Source organism: Chenopodium quinoa, unplaced genomic scaffold, assembly GCF_001683475.1.
Source record: "Chenopodium quinoa cultivar QQ74 unplaced genomic scaffold, ASM168347v1, whole genome shotgun sequence".
In the NCBI taxonomy this organism is placed as follows: Eukaryota; Viridiplantae; Streptophyta; class Magnoliopsida; order Caryophyllales; family Amaranthaceae; genus Chenopodium; species Chenopodium quinoa.
Genome location: NW_018742238.1, coordinates 1,875,485 through 1,893,667, shown reverse-complemented (window position 1 = coordinate 1,893,667; position 18,183 = coordinate 1,875,485). Strand labels below are relative to the sequence as shown.

The following is an 18,183-nucleotide window of genomic DNA, read 5'->3' as shown; positions in this document are numbered from 1 at the left end:
TACTAAACTTAGCGAGGTCCAAACCTTAGCATTTAACAAACGACCGATCTACAGCCGGCCAAATAACCAGCTGCATATAAACATTGCAAAACGGGGTGCTTTACGAGCACACCCCAACCAGTTAGTAATGCGATCAGTTTCCTCAAACAATCAAGCACCGCTTGTCTGTCTAACCGGGTGCACATGTGGACGTCTGCCTGTTAACCTTTTTGAAGTTAACAACCAGCCATCCAGGGGTAAACTTAGTAACCCCACCCGGTATATATGGGAAGTCAAGCGTCATTATACTTGGCAAAAATTTGCGAAAATTAGAAAAATGCTAAGCAAAAATAAACTGAGAATCGAATCAAGGCAAAGCCGACACAGTCGGCGAAATATATTTAATAAAAATTCAAAATGTTGAAATTGTTAATCGGACCCCCGTCCGGTGAAAATAGATACAAAGATACACGGCACACAGGCCGAAAATTACATTCATTCAATTTCAAGAGTCAGCCGGGTTGTTGGTGTTTGAGCACTGGGCGCCTCAGTCTGGTGTGGCTGGGCCTGGTTGGCAACAGCTTCAGAGCCAAGAAGGTTGGCGGTTTCCTCAACTTTCGCCTGGTAGTACTCCTCCTCTTCGGCTGCCTCAGCCTGCATCTTTTCAATTTCCTTCTTGGCCCATTGCTCATAGGGCTCTGGTGCGGCTGACCTTCCTCCTTAGCCAGAATGGCGAGATATGCGTATCGATAGGGGAGCTCCCAGGCAGTGTAGTCAGCTTCTGGGTGAATCAAGGAGAACGCCAGCTTCTGGGTGAATCAGGAAGAACGCCAGCTTCATGCGGTTCTCGCAGTCTTGCTCATTCTCCTCAATGAGTCGGCTCTGTTCCGCCTAAGGGTTGCCTCAAAGTTTTTCTTTGAAGTGGCAGCCTCCTTCTTCAGGAGGTCATTCTCCTTCTTCAGGGAAGAGTTTTCCTTCTGAGTCTTCTCCAAGGTCCGGAGAGAATCCTCGTGGTTCTTCTACTCCGTCTCAGCGTTCTCCAACGCCACCTGAAGGTTGTCAGCCTTGACCTTTGACTCATTGAGGGCCTTTTGAAGGGTCTTGATCTGGTCCGCTTGCATTGTTGCATGATTATAGATTTAGTTTTTAAGTCATGCACAATCATTGAATACTGAGCTACAATATGGGCGTCATTGGCATCCCGTTTGGCTCTCCTTACCTCCTCTTGTTTGCGTGCATAGGCTCTCTTTAGCCCCTCCACGCGCAGCAATGACTGCAAAGACACAGCCGGTGTTAGAAGAAATCAGACAAGTATGAGATTATTGTTTAAAGTAGAGACGGATGTATAAGATTACCTCAGCCAGGCTGACCATCACACGGTCAGCATTAAAGGCGTTGATCCCAGGGATCGCTTCCTTCTCGTCCTTAGGGATGACTTTCAGCATGGCCCGGGCGTATTGTGTCACGTTCGGCCAGTGAGGAGATTTATCTGCACCAGAAACAGACGGTGAGAAAGGAGCAAACGCCCCTCCAATAGATTGCCGGCTGGATGACGAGTCCTCTGGCTAGAGTTGGGAGTAAGACTTGACTCGCATGGGCAGACCAAGTAGAGTGAGATTGGAGGGGTCATCCGTACCTTGGGTCTTCTGAGTGCCGCGTGGGCCTTTTTCGGCAGATGTACCGCCTATTTTTTGGGGTGCCGAAGGGACGTCCGACCTCCCGTGTGAAAGGTCGAACCCTATTCCGGTGTTTTTCACCGTTTTGCCGCCGACAGTCAGTCGGTCAGCATGAGAGGTCTTTTGGACCTTTGGAGCAGGCTCCTCCCCAACCGGCTTTTGCCGGAGTTGTTTGGAAAGAGAGAGAGGAACCTTGCTCCCATCCTGAAACATGGTAAAAAGGGGTCAAACGGTTAGATTTGAAACAACTGAATGGAAGAAAAAATAGAGTAATACGCAAATAGGACAGGCGGACTTACTTTCTTAGCCGCCTGGGAAGCCTTCTTTTTCTCTACATTCTCCTTTTGGATATCAGAGGCCTTCTTAGCAGGCGTCTTGTATGTTGGCAACATGGCTAGGCCTTCAGCTGCAAAATAACAATGAGACGCCTGGTTAGAAAAAGTACAAAAACGAATATCTAAGCGAAGCAAGAAACATACATCTGTCACAAGTTGGCCGGCTGAGTCCTCCAACCTACATTTTTTAAACATGGCGCTCAGCCCGCATGCGGACAGGAACGCCTCGTCCCTCAAGAACTCATGTTTGGGTACCCAATTGTTGGGTACACTGATAAGTTCGCCGGTTGAGATAGTGGAAGTGGTGAGCTCAAAGAATCCGGTATCTGGGGCATTTTACATTTTTTCCCAAGCAACTCAGGCTTTCGGTTGTATGTCCGGAGCTCCCGATTTTCCTCATTGGTTGGAGCTTTGACCAGGTAAAAGCGGTCCTTCCAATCCGACCACTTTGACGGCTTGTCAAGCGTCATTAAGTACTAGGGATATGCTGTCAAAGTGTACCAGGCCCTCCAACTGCCTGGGTTCCGACTCAGGTAATGCATGTAGGCGAAAGCCTCCCAGCCGGGGTTCAGATTCTGCATTTCACAGGCGGCAATATACCCCAGAATATTTACCCAAGAGTTGGGGGTAAGTTGCCAGACGCCTAGGCCATAACCCCTGAGTATGGCCTTTATTGTGTTATGAAGGGGGAAGCGGAGCCCCGCTAAAAATGCCGCCTCATAGCAACCAAAGAAATCGTCTGCATTGCGCTGGTTATCTTCCCAGGCAATGGTCCCAATCTCAGGCGGGACGGCTAACTTGTACCCTTCTCCCAAGGGCCGCTTGAGTACGAAATTGGCTAAATTTTTCTGCATGTTAGCCCTGCCTTTTGCAGAGACGGTGATCATGAGAGGGTCGCCTTTATTATTCCATGTAGGCCTCTCCTCCTCCTCGCTATCCATAGACGGCGTGAGATAGCTGATGCTGCTACTGTCGCTCTCATCAGAGCCGGACTCAGAGCCGGAACTGGAAGCGGGGTTCTTTTCATCTCTTGCTGAGGTTTTTTCATCCTCAGCTCTAGAAGTAGAGGCGGCTTCCTCACCGCCTCCACTGTAAGACCCTAGAATGCTATCACTAGGGGTGCCTTTTGGAGATCCCCTTGTCATCTCATCTGGGATCCTCTCCTTGGGCGGCAACTCTTCTAAGCCTCCGCCTCTATAGTTGGGATCCACAGCCGTCTTTCTGGTTCTGGCCATTGTGTCCTGCACAGACACGGAGACGGTCAGATTGGGAGATGTACAAGAAAGATTCCAATGCCCAGAGATGGCACCCTCAGTCCTAGACTCAGCCGTACTGAGGGACCGGTTGGCCTCAAAGCTATGTTCCGGGTGTGGGTATAAAGGGTCCATCTACTTATGGAACTAATAAAGAAAAAGGCAAGAAAGAAGCACAAACGTAAATACATGGAAGAGCTAGAAAGAACAGAGGCGGTACCTAAGTTAATTGAGAAGGAGAGAAAACCGCTTGACCAAGCTGGAAAGTCTTCAAATGGCTCGCAAAGACACAGGCGTCCTCATAGCCGGATGTGTCCTCTGAGTAGCAGCTGCAAATTCGTGAAGCTGTCCACAACACCCCCAGACAGCAGAAAATTCTCTAAAAAAAGCGAAAAACCGAATGTGCACTCGGAAAATTTCTGGTGAAATTTGCTCTCAAGACCGGTTGCTCTCAAAATCTTTGAAAATCGCTTAAGGTTGTAAATATGAACATGGGGGAGGAGGTTTGCTATTTATAGGCAATCCTCAGAAGGCGAACCCTCGCGCCTTTTCACCTCCTGCTTCTTGCACTTTAAAATTCGAATTCAAATTCGAAAAAAAAAACCGTCTCAGGCGCCACGTGGCCCCGCCACATCAGCACCCGAGAGGGGCAAATGTTTAGGGTAAAAATTACCCTAGACACGTGGCCCAATGGCCTTGCGACACCTGGCAGCCAGCCATAGGTCAACAGGGCGCCGCCAATCCCCTGTAGACACGTGTCCTTTGAATCCTAGATGGGGTACTGGTCTCTCCACTATAAATAGTGGGTCAGACCTCATTTATGGGGATCCAAAAAGATAAACACAAATCCCGAGCAATATTAAATGCAGAATCCTCTTGTATTAGCGAGAAGTAATTACTATTTCCGCATTTATTACCTCCTGTACGTTACTGACTTGATCGTCGGAGGCGGAGCTCCCATCAACCGGAGTCTTCGTGGTTTTGCAGGTACAGGGGTCGGTTGCACATACTAGGAATTGTAACTCTCCCACAGGACACATCAAAAACCCCCGAAACAGGTTCGGCCGTAGGCCGCTTGCCTTCACCAGGCCGTACAGAATCGAATGCCATCTTAGAAGTACTCTCCCCACAGACGGCGCCAAATGTTTCGGGGTTTTTGGAGTCCCTCGGGAGAGTTACAATTCCGAGAATGCGTGCCGACTGTATGTACCTGCAAAACCACGAAACTCCGTGGGTGGAGTTCCGCCTCCGACGATCAAATTAGAACGTCTCCGGATGTATAAAAGTGCGGAAAGTAAGTGGATTTTCTCTCTGATTCAGAGAAAATTCTGCAAATAATATTGCTCGATTTTTGAGTTTGTACTTATGAATGTATACTAAATGAGGATTTTCCTCTATTTATAGTAGAAGAGGATCAGTTCCCCTATTAGGGTTACAGTGCCACGTGTCAGCATCCGATTGGATCCCATTGGGCCTCTCTAGGGCTGACACGTGTCAGCTTGCCATTGGGCCACGTGGCATAGGGTAATTTTACCCCAAACAGAATCAATCAATTAAAGCTAATTCAGGAAACGAATCACTTGATTGACGGAATATTATCCGGGCAGCGGCGGTCCAATCTTATTATTGATTGCAGGACTTAACTGTACCTTTCTGAGTAAGTCGATCGCCCTTCTAAGCCATTTTGAGTAACATAGCTTCCCTCCAAAGCTCGGTCCATTTTGTGACGCGTAATGAATGCTTGGCAGCTTGGGCGACAAGCAGAAATACGTCCCATGATTTAAGGAGTGAATCAAGGAAGTATCAATCAACTAAGTCAACATTTCCTAAAAGATGAAGATGCCAATCAATATTGTCAGCATTACCAAAATAATAAAGATTCTTTAATCATCACCTTTTTATATTTACAAATAATTATAAATAGGATTTTGTTTGTAATAGAATACATTCAAACATTGTTAATACAAATTACAACACTTTTATACTAAAAGTTTTGATATTACTCGTCCTTATTCAGAAATACCTCTCTTACTTTGATCTTTGTTCTTTGATTTATAATTATTATCATTATTATAGTTCTAGTATTTCATTACTCTAAACTCGTTCTTTTGGGGATTGTGTTTATTGTCTTTTCGCATATTTGATTACTAAACCCCTTAATACCTTTAGCAAATTCGAAGAAAATACTTTCTGAGATTGTCCTAAACAGACTTTAACCACATTTATTCAATGGTAAAAATAACATACAAAAGTGAAAAAGGGAAGGAGGTGGGATTATGCATGTCTTTACAGAAGTCATCATCTTTACCAAGGAAAATGAATTGGTTCAGGCTGCAAGGCCTTCTGCACAAGCTCACTCTGTTCTTTGACATGAACTTGATAAAACCCGGTGGCTGTGGCAGCAGAAGGAGGACGACCCACATATTTTATACTCTCCATATTTCCCCTTCGAAGAGCTTTCATGGAAGTACAAAGACGGGGTGCTATGTAGTTGAATGCACCCATATTCATCGGCTCCTCTTGGCACCACACAATCTCAGCATCTGAAACAGTCAAAAGAGAAGTACATGAACTTATAGAGATTATATGATACTGCAAGTTTATAGTCAGAATTCTAATAATTAGCATATAACAATATGCAGAATGTTTAGTAGTGCAGATTCTGCTGAAAATTGCTGCAACATACTTGGAAATCGCTGAAGTTCCTGCTGGATTAGATCATAGGGAAAAGGACAGATTTGTTCAACTCTACATATCGCTATATCCGTGCTGTTATGTTTTTTCCTCTCGTCATCAAGCTCATAATACACCTGCATATTACACAAAACAGAAAGATGTAGTGAAATACGCCTCAGTAGAAGCAAATTCTATTCAAGGCACCAACACCTCAAAGTTTTGAAATGTTTTGGAATCTCAACATGTCACAGATAGCAACATGAGCACAGGTATGATGATTCAAATACGGGTACATATCCAAGCATCGGACAAGTTAAGGCTAAATAATATGAGCAGAGTAATTTAACTGCTCAAAATATTTAACTTTGGTTTAGGTTAGGGACAAGACATTCTAAAAACATATATTCAATTGCATAAGACTTTTAGCTTGATATTTTCTTGTATAAATGCATGTGTACACATATCAGGTAGACTGCATCTAGTCAAAATTATCTCAAAGGCCATTTGTGAGCACATATCGCATTGATCTGCTTTTTCTTTATCACATTTTCCCTACAAATAAATGGTTCAAGACAATCAAGTGTACACGTGAAATTTGGAGAATTTCCAATCCGAAGAATTCATAACCTTATCGGGGTGTCAATTTTCCTACTGTCATACTACACTGATATATAAAACAATATAAAGAATTGAAAAAACAAAGAAGGCAGGATTCAAGTAAGATCTGTTTCAATGCGTGCAATCAATTTTTCTCAAGTTTGACTGATTTTTTCTCCTTGTAACGATTTCAGATATGAATCAGGAAAGGTGGGAATATTAAATACCTTGCCAGAACAAAGAACTAGACGTCTAACACCCTTTTCAAGATCAGACTGATAGTTTTGATCCTCCAGGAGACGCTTAAAGCTAGTTTGATGCATATCATCAAACTCGGATAATTCTGATTTGCAGTCCTTATGGCGGAGCAAGTTCTTTGGAGACATCACAATGAGAGGCTTTCTGAATTCCCTGTGAACCTGATGAATTTGTATGTCAATTCTTCCGAACAATGACAAACTTTCAAAAGTAATCTAATATAGATATCTGTTAGAGATATAATAAAATCAATACAGAAAATCTCAAATCCAAAACGCAAAATTATGCTTGAATCATATCACAAACCCTTTCTAAGGAAGAGCCGAATTTTTTATTTTATTTTTTATATTTTTTTAATAAATAAAACTTAGATCGATGCCTTTGTTCATCTTTGCCTCAAGAGTAAGACACCATAAACCCACTAGCTACCATTCAACCACTCACGTTCATCAAATTCATCATCATTAAACAGTATCAAAAATCCTTAAGAAAACATTAATATGCAGAAGCTTAAAAAAGTTATATTTTTGACGAAAGTTTTGTCCCACCGGTTAATACACCGGTAGGGGAAATTTTTGTGAACGCTCCCAAAATCTAACCTGCTCTTAATACCATGCTAAATTGAATGAACATAATAGCTTAAATTTCATTGATGGTTGCCACGACAAATATATAATACAAGTTTACCCTAATGAGATAGAATTAGGAAACTAACAAAAGATAACCGAAAGATATTCTAGCCATAAAATATGGTCACAAAATATATCCTATAATTTCCCAAAATATATCCTCAATAATAGCTCATCTTAGTTTAATATACCTGACGTCTCAGAACATGAAAATAATTTGCCGGGGTTGTGACATTAACCACTTGCCAATTGCATTCTTGTATTTGCTTTATCGGATCAGTTGCGATCTCATGTGGGTTGTCATCACACATCTGAGTATCAAAAGTTTTCAAATAAGGAAAATGATATATAGAGCTATTAATGTCAGAGTCCAATGCAGGAAAACTATAAGGATGAAATATAAATTTTTCAAGGGAAATTGCCTGAAGAAAACGCTCTAAACGAGCACTCGAATGTTCAGGTCCTTGACCATCATAGCCATGAGGCAGCAGTGCCACAAGCCCAGTTTGACGTAACCATTTTGCCTCCCCACTGCTTAAAAACTGATCAAATATAATTTGTGCCTCATTTGCAAAATCACCGAACTGAGCTTCCCAAAGTACCAGTGAGTTTGGATTTTCCATCGAATAGCCCAACTCAAATCCAAGAACACCGAATTCTGAGAGGGAGCTACATTAAAATATTGAACACGTTTATCAGGGAAGTTTTATAAACTTGTAAGCATAATTAAGCCAACAGATAGATGTAGCTAAATATGCAAATGGATCAGCATAATGATTCTCAAAAAGGTCGAAACCCACACTTTGCTAAAACTAGTTTACAAGGGGTACTTTTGTAAAAATAAGTTCAGCAACAACTGCATACTTTTGTAACTTCCCTCTTTCCAAGTTCAGCGAAGATAATTTTACAAAAATATGTTAAGCTCTGAAAATCAAAAATTAACAAATTAAATTCAGTTCAGCAAGATACATTAATTAAGCAATTATAGGTTATAAAGGTAATAGACCCTAGAATAAGGTTCATGACTTTAAGACCATTCAGCCTGCATGTACAAGATATGAGCAACCAAAACAACAATGCAAAGTATGTAAACCTGACCTGTTGCTGATAGTAAACATCTCGGCCTTTTGCTTCTCCATGACATGTTTAAGTGGGTAGTATTTCGCTTCTGTCTCTTGATCAACAACTACAGCATGCCTATGACTGAATGCTCCCCTCTCAACATCTTGACCAGATATGCGAACGTGAATCCCTTCTACCAACAAAGTCCCAAAGGCCAGAGCTTCAGCAAAGGCCCAATCTACACCTTGACCTGTTTCAACCATCTCACGACGTTGCTCATAGATCTTCTTTACCACTTTGTGGGCATTGAGATTCTTCGGAAGGGTTGAGATGGCCTTCCCAACACTTCTTAACATGTCTGCCTTAATCCTGTGATTGAAAATACTTATCAAATAACAGATACAAAAGATTAAATTGCGATATTGGGAAGATCTTATAAGATGTACCCGGTATCCTGTATCTGTGCCGGCTGATCTGGTGACTTGAGTCCTGCCCAATTTGCTTCAAGCCAATCCAGCTTTTGGGGAACATAGCTTTTACTGGCCTCGAATTCTTCATTTAGAATTCTGTTGACCTTTTTCTGAATCTCTTCTATATCTTCTTTTGACAATATTCCAGATTCGAGAAGTTTTCTTTTGTATGTCTCAAGAACGGGGTGATGACTGCGAATGACCTGAATCAATCATAATTAAAATTCATCTATAACTTAAAAGAAACTAGTACATGGAAAACATTAGGAAACATCATTTTTGCATGCTATATTTTCATTAAGTGCTAACATCTTTCATTCAATTGATCTTGTTTATCTACAGTTACAGTTCAACTCCACAATGTTTTTGCCATGTTTTTGAAAAAGAGATGATAGTATTTACTTTTTCGATCAAAAGAAAGTATGCAACATTCTGTCAGATAGCCTAAAATGCTGATGGCTTTTGAAGATGCAGATGTATTTCTGGACTTAAAACAAGTATGAAAACCAAATTAAAACAAAGCAGGCAAAGTTAAGATCATGCAATAAAAATTGGTGTAGCACTTTTAAGTTTTAACAAGCAGAATGCAAGCTAAGAAAACTAGCATACTATATAAGAGTAATAAGAGTTACCTTGTTCATGGTGGGTTGTGTGAATGATGGCTCATCAATTTCATTATGACCAAATCTACGATAACAGACTATGTCAATAACAACATCTGAATGGAAGGTCTGCCGCCACTCTGCTGCAATCTCAGATACCCGAACAACAGCTTCCAAATCATCCCCATTTACATGGAAAATAGGAGCATTTAATGCTTTAGCAACATCAGTACAGTACTCAGAAGATCTTCCAGATTTCGGATCAGTTGTGAATGCTACCTGATTGTTAATTACAATATGTATCGTTCCACCAGTAGTGTAGCTTGGAAGAGCACTTAAGTGTAGAGTCTCATATACAACACCTTGCCCGGCAAAGCTACCATCCCCATGAATCAATATACCCAAGTTTTTAGTTCTCTCCACATCGTTAGAATAAAACTGTTTGGCCCTTGTTTTCCCAACAACAACAGGATCCACAGCTTCTAAATGACTCGGATTTGCAACCAAAGAGAGGTGAATCCTCTTCCCACTTAGAGTAGGTCTGTCGAAAGAAGTTCCCAAATGATACTTGACATCACCAGTTCCAACATAGAGCGCGTCTTCAGGGATAGGTTTCCTACCAATACTAAACTCACTAAAAATCTGATGAAGTGGTTTGCGAAGAACATTTCCTAAGACATTTAGTCTTCCTCTATGAGCCATTCCCATAACTATACTCTCAACTCCAAGCTCAGCTGACCGATCAATCATCTCTTTCATGCCAGGAATCAGCGCTTCACAACCTTCCAAGCCAAATCTTTTCGCTGTTGACCACTTATTTGCCAAGAAATTCTCAAACTGTGTGCTCCATACAAGCCTATCAAGCATTACTTTGCAGCGATCTTTACTGTACTCCACAGGCATTGGAGTCTCAATTCTATCTGTTAACCAGTTACATTTTTCGCGATCAAAGATATGCATGTACTCATAACCAATGCTCCCACAATAGGTCTGCTCAAGCCGGTCAAGAATACTTCTGAGTGTTTTCACAGGCCTGTTTTCTGACAGAAACCCTGATAACTTCCAAACACCAATGAAGAACTCCCTATCAAGATCAGCTTCAGTGAAACCATAAAATTCCGGGCTCAATACCTCAGGCACTACCCTATGGTCTAAGTTCAGTGGGTCTAATTTTGCTTTCAGATGACCATTAACCTGATAAGCTCTTACAAGCAACAAAAGTTTCATGCTTTCTTGGATGGTCTGCCCTGAAACACCAGGATGTTTTGGAGCATCCCCAACAAAATTCCTGAAAAATTGGTCCCATGATTCATCCACACTGCTCGGGTCAGCTTCCCAAGCACGCTGAAGTTCCTCTAAGTATACACTGTTAGTCCCATCTAAGAAACTGTCAGCAAGCCTAGAGAGGGGCACAGGGTGTGGAACCGGAGCTGTTTGTGCTTTCGGTTTGAGGAGTGTAGAGTGAAAGTAACGGTTTTGTGATGGAATAACATGTGTTCTTCTTACATAAGAGTGTCCATAAGATAAAGTTTTCCTCACAGCAAACTTTGCTGCACTAGAACCAGCTCTAAACCAGGCCATAACAGTTTGCCTAAATCAAAATCCTAGCAATTGGGTGTATTTCATTGAGAAATATGATCACTTCGAAGACTTCTAAACCTGAAAAATACTGATGTTTGTTACGTTCTATATTCCATCTATACTGATATGTAAAAAGCATTCCTAAGAAAGTAGATGTGTCACGTGGAACCCTGTCGTGCACTAGTATGTCTAGAACATGCCATGTCATCCAGACAACCAAGATAAACGTATGACATTTTAAAAGTGTTAGAAAAAAAGGTTTAATCTTGGGACTAAAACAATTAGATAAGAATCTTTACCATTTTATCTACTTATTAGTTATGATTAAATATAACACTCCATTAGACCATTACTTTTACAGTTATACCAAGAATTTAACTACTACTATATTAAACGATTCAAACTATAACAACCTGTATTTCTTGTAGTTCAAGCTCTTCTAGCAAATTTTATGGCATAAAAAAGAATAGCCATGATTTCACTTGGCTTCTCATGCTCTGTCCACAAATCCAAAGTAGCAAAATAGTAAAAGTAAAATAAGTATGCTGTTAATGAGAAGTATTCCACATTACTTGTAAATTATAAAAGTTCGAGATAATGTGACAACTTGTTTAATAAATTCGTAACAAGGAGCATATGCATTCTTAAGAAAATGAGATCAAGCGAATCCATTTTTTATAATGCGTAACTGAAATCACAATTGTCAACTTATATAAAGATAGAAAAAGGGTGGATTATATTCTACTTTAACAAAAGATAAATCAAGTAAAATAGCATAGCATCATAGTTTTGCAATAAAAAAAACATAGCATCATAGTTTAAAAACATAATAACAAGATTACCAACCTGAAACAAAAGAATCAAATGATCCCTTAGCTTGCCTTTATTTCTTCCACTAGAAATAAAACTAATAAGCTACTAAAAATATGCAACAAATTGGGTGGAATAAAATAGAGCGGGTTGAAATTTGAATAATAATAATAATAAGAGGAGAAATAATGTGTGGCAACACGAGATGATGATGATTTGATTGATTTTTCTGGATGCTCCTAGTGAGTTAGGAGTAGGGAACTTTAAAACAAAAATTAACTTTATAATTTTATTTTCCCGCGAAGCTTCTTCTTCTTTTTAATTGGTTTGTCTTCCTTGTGGGACCAATCTTACTTATATAATCCTAACCCGAACACCGTTAAACCGACATGTACAAGAACCGTTAAAAACTTGTTTCTTGAAAACTGAAAATCGGCGCGGCCGAGTTTTTTCCAATTAAGCTCGATATTGAACTTAATCAAATTTGTGCAAATTGTCAATGACCCGAACTATTATCAAGCTGAACCGTTACAACCCGAATCGATTACGTTCGAACCTGATAGTAATCCGACCCATTTTAAATCGAAACTGTTTAAACCCTGCAAATATCCAATTAACCCGAACCGTTCCAACGTGTAACCCGTTGTGATTGAACCGTTTATGACTTGTAACCCGTTGTAACCAATCTATTTCAACCCGTAACCCATTGAAACCGAACCGTTTACAACCTGTAACCTGTTATGACTGAACCGTTTACAATCCGTAACCCAATATGTTTATGATATGATCTGTTTCAACCCACTACTCGATAAACCTAGAGCTATCATTTCGGGAAAACGGGTCGGGTTTAGGTTCGGTAAATGTGGGTCGGGTCAATTCGGGTTAATATCATAACCTATACGGGTCGGGTTCGGGTTGGGTCATGCTTGAGTCGGGTAACGTCGGGTCATACATCTTTTCGGGTTTGGGTCGGGTTTAGGTCGGGTTAATAACAGGTCGGGTTACATTCGGGTCGGGTGAATAATAGGTCGGGTTTAATTCGGATTTTCACGGGGTAAAACGGGTTGGGGTCATTCTCAAGTTCGAGTCGGATTCGGTTCAAGTCAATAATTTGCGGGTTATAATCAGGTCAAGTCATTCTCGGGTTTGAGTCGGGTTCGGTTCAAGTCAATAATTTGCGGATTATAATCAGGTCGGGTCATTTCCAAGTCAGGTCATTCTCGGGTTCAAGTCGGGTTCGGTTCAAGTCAATTATTTGCGGGTTACAAGCAGGTCGGGTCATTTACAAGTCGGGTCATGTTCTGGTTCAAGTTGTGTTTGGTTCAAGTCAAAATATTGCAGGTTATGATTAGGTCGGATCATTTCCAAGTCAGGTCATGTTCGTGTTCGGGTCTCAAATATTGGGTTAATCTGGGTATCGGGTTGATTTCAGGTCGGGTCATATCAGGTTCGAGTACATTTTTTGGGTCGATTTGTTAACAGTTCATGTAATGACATTCACGTTTACTCATTATCAATTACTTCATTTATTGTAAGAGAAATAGTTTCAGATAAGTTTAAATTCGAAATAATAAGTTCTAATAAGTTTAGATAAGATAGGTTTAGTTTAGATTTTTAGAAGATAGGTTCAAACCCTATTCTAATCTATTCACATTGATTCCACTCATTTTAGGGATAACAATTTCAGATAAGTTCGTATTCGAGATGACATGTTTAGATAAAATGTAATAAGTTCATATAAATTCGGATAAAATAGGTTTAGTTTAGATAAGTTAAAATACAACAATTTTTTTTCTAAACTTATTTTATTTGAAATTATCTAAACTTGTTTATTTTTCATAAGTTCATATCCGAGTTCACGTTTTTTTTTATGACATTTTTTTAAAACATTTAAATGGCATTATTCAGAACATTTAAATAAGATTAAACAGGAAAAATAAAATTAGAAAAATAAAAGACCAATAAAAGCCTTTTAACAGCTCTAGTTCGGGTCACCACTTTCTCGAGTCCAAACAAGTCAAGTCATGATCGGGTACATGTAAATTATTTGGGTCAGATTATCATCTGGTCATTGTCATATACTCATGCCAGCATTCAATCATTATCACGTTCAATTCAATCATTATCCAAAATTATTATTTTTTTTAACTTTTTTTTAATTGAAATTTTTTTTTTTATATAAAATATAAGATAAAACAAACAAGCTTAAGGTCAAATAGTATTTGTAAACCGTTATTGACTACATTAATGCACATGCAGCTACAAAGTAGTAGTATTCGTAAACCATAATTGTTTAATTGAAATATAGAATGAACTTGCACCTAAAAAGTAGTAGTATTCGTAGATCGTAATTACTAAATTTAAATAAAGAATGCACATGCATCCAAAAAGTAGTAGTATTCATAAATTTTTATAGGTTTTTTTGAGACATATAAATTGTAATACATTTGATTATAGAGAATTTTATTGAAAATATTTGAATAAGCTTAAATAGGAAAATAACTCATAGAATTAGGGGGAAAAAAAAGGATATGACGTAATCCTAAATTGCTAGTTATTTGGAGAAAAATGTAATACTTTAATACTTTATGACTTAATTAGCTTACAAAACAAACAAAAAAAAAAAGAAGAGTGATAAGGGGAGCATTATTGGAAAATCTCAAAAATAATATAATCAGTTATTCACTCTCAATCTCGAATTCTCACTCCCGTATTCTACTTTCATTAGAGTCTAGCTCTCTTAATATACTAAAATTCTCAGTCGCAAATCTTGCCATTAGAGTCTAGCTTTCCTAATATACTAAAATTCAGAGATCAACCAATGGCTATAATTCACCATTGCTCGGCCTCTCCCAGACTCACACAATTCCACTCTCAATCTCAAATTCTCACTCCCATATTCTACCTTCAACAAGGAGTCAAGGAGTGAGTAATGAGTGAGTAATCGGTCCAATTTTCAGGTTCGAATTTTACTCATAAATTATGGATCTAAAACATATAATCTTCCTGATTAATAATTGTTCAACATTGTTTTCCGACAATTTATATGTTTAATTAGTTAATTTTTACATTTTAATATTATGCTTAGCATTTTGATTTTAAATAATTTTAGGCATTAAAACATTTTGGGCAAATTTTTAGATTTAGATGTTCTTGATAATTTTTAGGGGTTTAATCAGTTAATATGTTTTGGTGTTAAAGGGGTCAAACTATCATGGCTGAGGATGAATTTGATTACGCAGCTGAAAGAGGTATAGTTCATTATAATTAATTATAAATTATGCATTTTTATTGATCTTACTCCTAATCTTTGCCTGATTGTTTGGTGTAGTGGGTGACTTTGAGGTTGAGCAAGCATCAATTACATGCATGAGTGTTGGAAATGCTACACCAACACCTGAAACCCATCAATCAATATCTCTAATTCAAGGAAAGGGATCTCCTATTTGGCAGAATTTTGAGATTAATGGTGAACATGCTGCATGCAAGTTTTGCAAAAGATTAATCCACAAACATAGTGGTACGACTGGTACGTCTAATCTAAAGAGATACCTTGATAGGTGCCAACAATATAAAGATTCAGATAAGTCTAATGAGTCTAATGCATCTGAATTTGACCAAAAAGAATACTGTAAGTTATTTGCTAGAGCTATATTGAAGCATGGTTATTCTTTAAGTATTGTTGAACATGAAGGGTTTAGGGAATTGCATACATATTTGAATTCCAAGGTTAGAACTATTTCTAGAAACACAATATTGAAATGGTGCATGACAGAGCATGATGTGTTAAAGCAATATGTTCGTAATATGTTTAAGGCCTTATCAAGTAAAGTGTCCTTGACTTGTGATGTATGGATAGCTTGTACTACTCGTGGTTATTTTTCTCTTATGGCCCATTTTGTGGATAATGACTGGAAATTACGGTCTAAGGTGCTGAACTTTAGGCATTTTCCACCTCCCCATAATGGTCATGAAAATTATAATCTGGTTTTTAGTTTAATCAAAGATTGGGGTACTGAAAGAAAAATTTGTAGTATGACTATTGACAATGCAAGTAATATGGATTCTATGGTTGGAAACTCCAAATTAAATTGGATGCAATGGCTAAATTACCTCTTGACGGCAAATATTTTCATGTTAGATGCTCTGCCCATATCTTAAACTTAATTGTCAAAGAAGGTTTGAAAGTCATTGATGAATCTGTTGCGAAAGTTCGGGAGAATGTGAAGTATGTTGATTCTTCTGAAGCTAGACTTATAAGGTTTGAGGGGTGTGTTTCTAGTTGTAATTTTGCTACAGGTGTAAAGCTATGGATGGATGTTCCTACTAGATGGAATTCTACTTTCTTAATGCTTCGTCGAGCTCTTGATCTTTTATCGGCGTTGAAAATGTTCGGTAGGATAGAGAGCAATTATCACTTGGTGCTTACTGCTCATGAATGGGAAATAGTAGAAAAAATGTGTGATTTTCTTGAACCCTTTTATGACATTACTAATTTGTTTTCCGGTTCTGAATATCCCACCTCCAATCTTTATGTTGCCAACGTTTGTAGAATTGAGTCACTATTAGTGGCTGCTTCTAAAGGGGATGATCCAAAACTCAAAGAAATGGCAGATCTTATGTGTTGCAAGTTTGATAAATATTGGTCTGATTACTCTGTACTATTATCTTTTGCTGCAATTCTTGATCCTCGGTTTAAGTTGAAATTTTTGAGACATCTTTTCAAGGATTTGTATGAAGCTCACATGGTTGAAACAAAATCCAGGAGGTGTATTATGAATTAGTTCAACTGTTTAACCATTACAAGGATCCTCTTCCAACTTATTCTTCCCAAGGTAGTTCAAATTCAGATGCATATCGTCCATGCAAGACTAGTAGAGTTTATGCGGTAAGATAACGACAAATATTATCATTATTCAATATGTTAATCACTTTTCTGGGTTATTCTATTTTGATCTTTTTTATTTGTGATTTCATAATTTTGTTGCTGATGTTGCTAGTGGTGACATGGGTAAATCTGAATTAGAATTATACTTAGAATTGCCTTTAAAACCTTGTATTGTTGACGAGGAATTCGATGTTTTGGGCTATTGGAAGGAGCAATCAACAAACTTTCCCAAGTCTTGGTCGTATAGCTAAAGATATTCTTGCGATACCTATTACTACTATTGCTTCCGAATCTTATTTTAGCATGGGTGGCAGAGTTTAAACAGGTGGAGGAGTTCACTCTTGCACAAACATGTCGAAGCTTTGATAACAACTTGAAATTGGTTGTATGGTTATGCTGAGTTGGAGAAAGATGGGGTTGAGGTGGAGAAGGAGAAGGATGTGGATGATACTTCTGCATAGCCATATTTGTAAGTTGTATTTGATTTTTATAAAGTGAATGTAATGTTTTTTTAATCACTATAACACTATTATGTCTCTTACTCTCTTATTTGTTTGCTTATCTTTTTGCAGGTAGATGTCACTCACCCTCATTTGCTCACTGGTTTAAAACCTCAAATTAATCAAGCCCTGCTGCCTGCTTGAGCCTTACTGTCGTATTCAGCATTTTAGTTTAAACTCTTTACTTAGTTTATATACTTGTTCAATTGTAACCACCTTGTTTTGGTGATGATAAATTGCTATCATTTGGTGATCTAAAATAATTGGAATTGCTATCATTTGAGCTTTTTTTGCTTCACTTACTCTTTCTACAATAAAGTTTCAGATTGAGATTATTTGAATTCATTCACTTACTAGAAGCTGATGATGATTTCAGAAGATTAGGCTTTAGTTGAGAGAGACTATTCTACTTCTTTGAATGGAGCAATCAAAGATCTTGAAAAAAAGACTCTTTGCTTCTGTTATATCATGAATTTGGGTGAATAAATTGAAAGGAATGGTGTCCTTCCAACAAGTGTATTATTCTGATAGAGGGTTCAGAATTATTAAAGAGCTAATTCTTCAGTAAAGTCAAGTGATCGGAATGCCTAGGTGGAGGCCGCTTCCGATCAGTAATATTAAGGTATAATTAATATTACAACTTAATCTTAACTGAACCCTTCGGGTCAAACCCAATCGAACAATCGATCCGAGATGACGAATCAATCCGAAGGATTTAATGAGTCGTCGGAGTTTTACGAACACAGACGTCAGATATCGAGCCTAGGGCGTCGAGACCGAGCGTCGCAAAATCACAAGCAACAAGTACGAGCATAGCCGTAGAATCACATTGGCCTAGCCATGTGAAGTTCTAGGCTAGGCTAGCTC

The 18,183-nt window shown here is 38.8% G+C and overlaps 2 protein-coding genes across 2 annotated transcripts; one reads left to right on the top strand and one right to left on the bottom strand.

Moving 5' to 3' along the window:
- Window positions 1–5,427: 5,427 nt before the first annotated feature.
- LOC110735398 (2-oxoglutarate dehydrogenase, mitochondrial-like) lies at window positions 5,428–11,267 on the bottom strand. The gene is made up of 8 exons (XM_021915589.1): window positions 9,568–11,267; window positions 8,912–9,138; window positions 8,502–8,834; window positions 7,826–8,072; window positions 7,595–7,714; window positions 6,744–6,935; window positions 5,930–6,053; window positions 5,428–5,786 (listed from the first exon to the last, which is right to left on the bottom strand). The coding sequence occupies exons 1-8, from the start codon at window positions 11,116–11,118 to the stop codon at window positions 5,548–5,550; spliced, it is 3,033 nt and encodes a 1,010-aa protein (XP_021771281.1). The 5' UTR covers window positions 11,119–11,267; the 3' UTR covers window positions 5,428–5,547.
- Window positions 11,268–15,142: 3,875 nt separating this feature from the next.
- On the top strand, window positions 15,143–17,460 carry LOC110735830 (zinc finger BED domain-containing protein RICESLEEPER 2-like). The gene is made up of 5 exons (XM_021916016.1): window positions 15,143–15,179; window positions 15,260–15,982; window positions 16,108–16,696; window positions 16,929–17,007; window positions 17,389–17,460. The coding sequence occupies exons 1-5, from the start codon at window positions 15,143–15,145 to the stop codon at window positions 17,458–17,460; spliced, it is 1,500 nt and encodes a 499-aa protein (XP_021771708.1).
- Window positions 17,461–18,183: the final 723 nt, after the last annotated feature.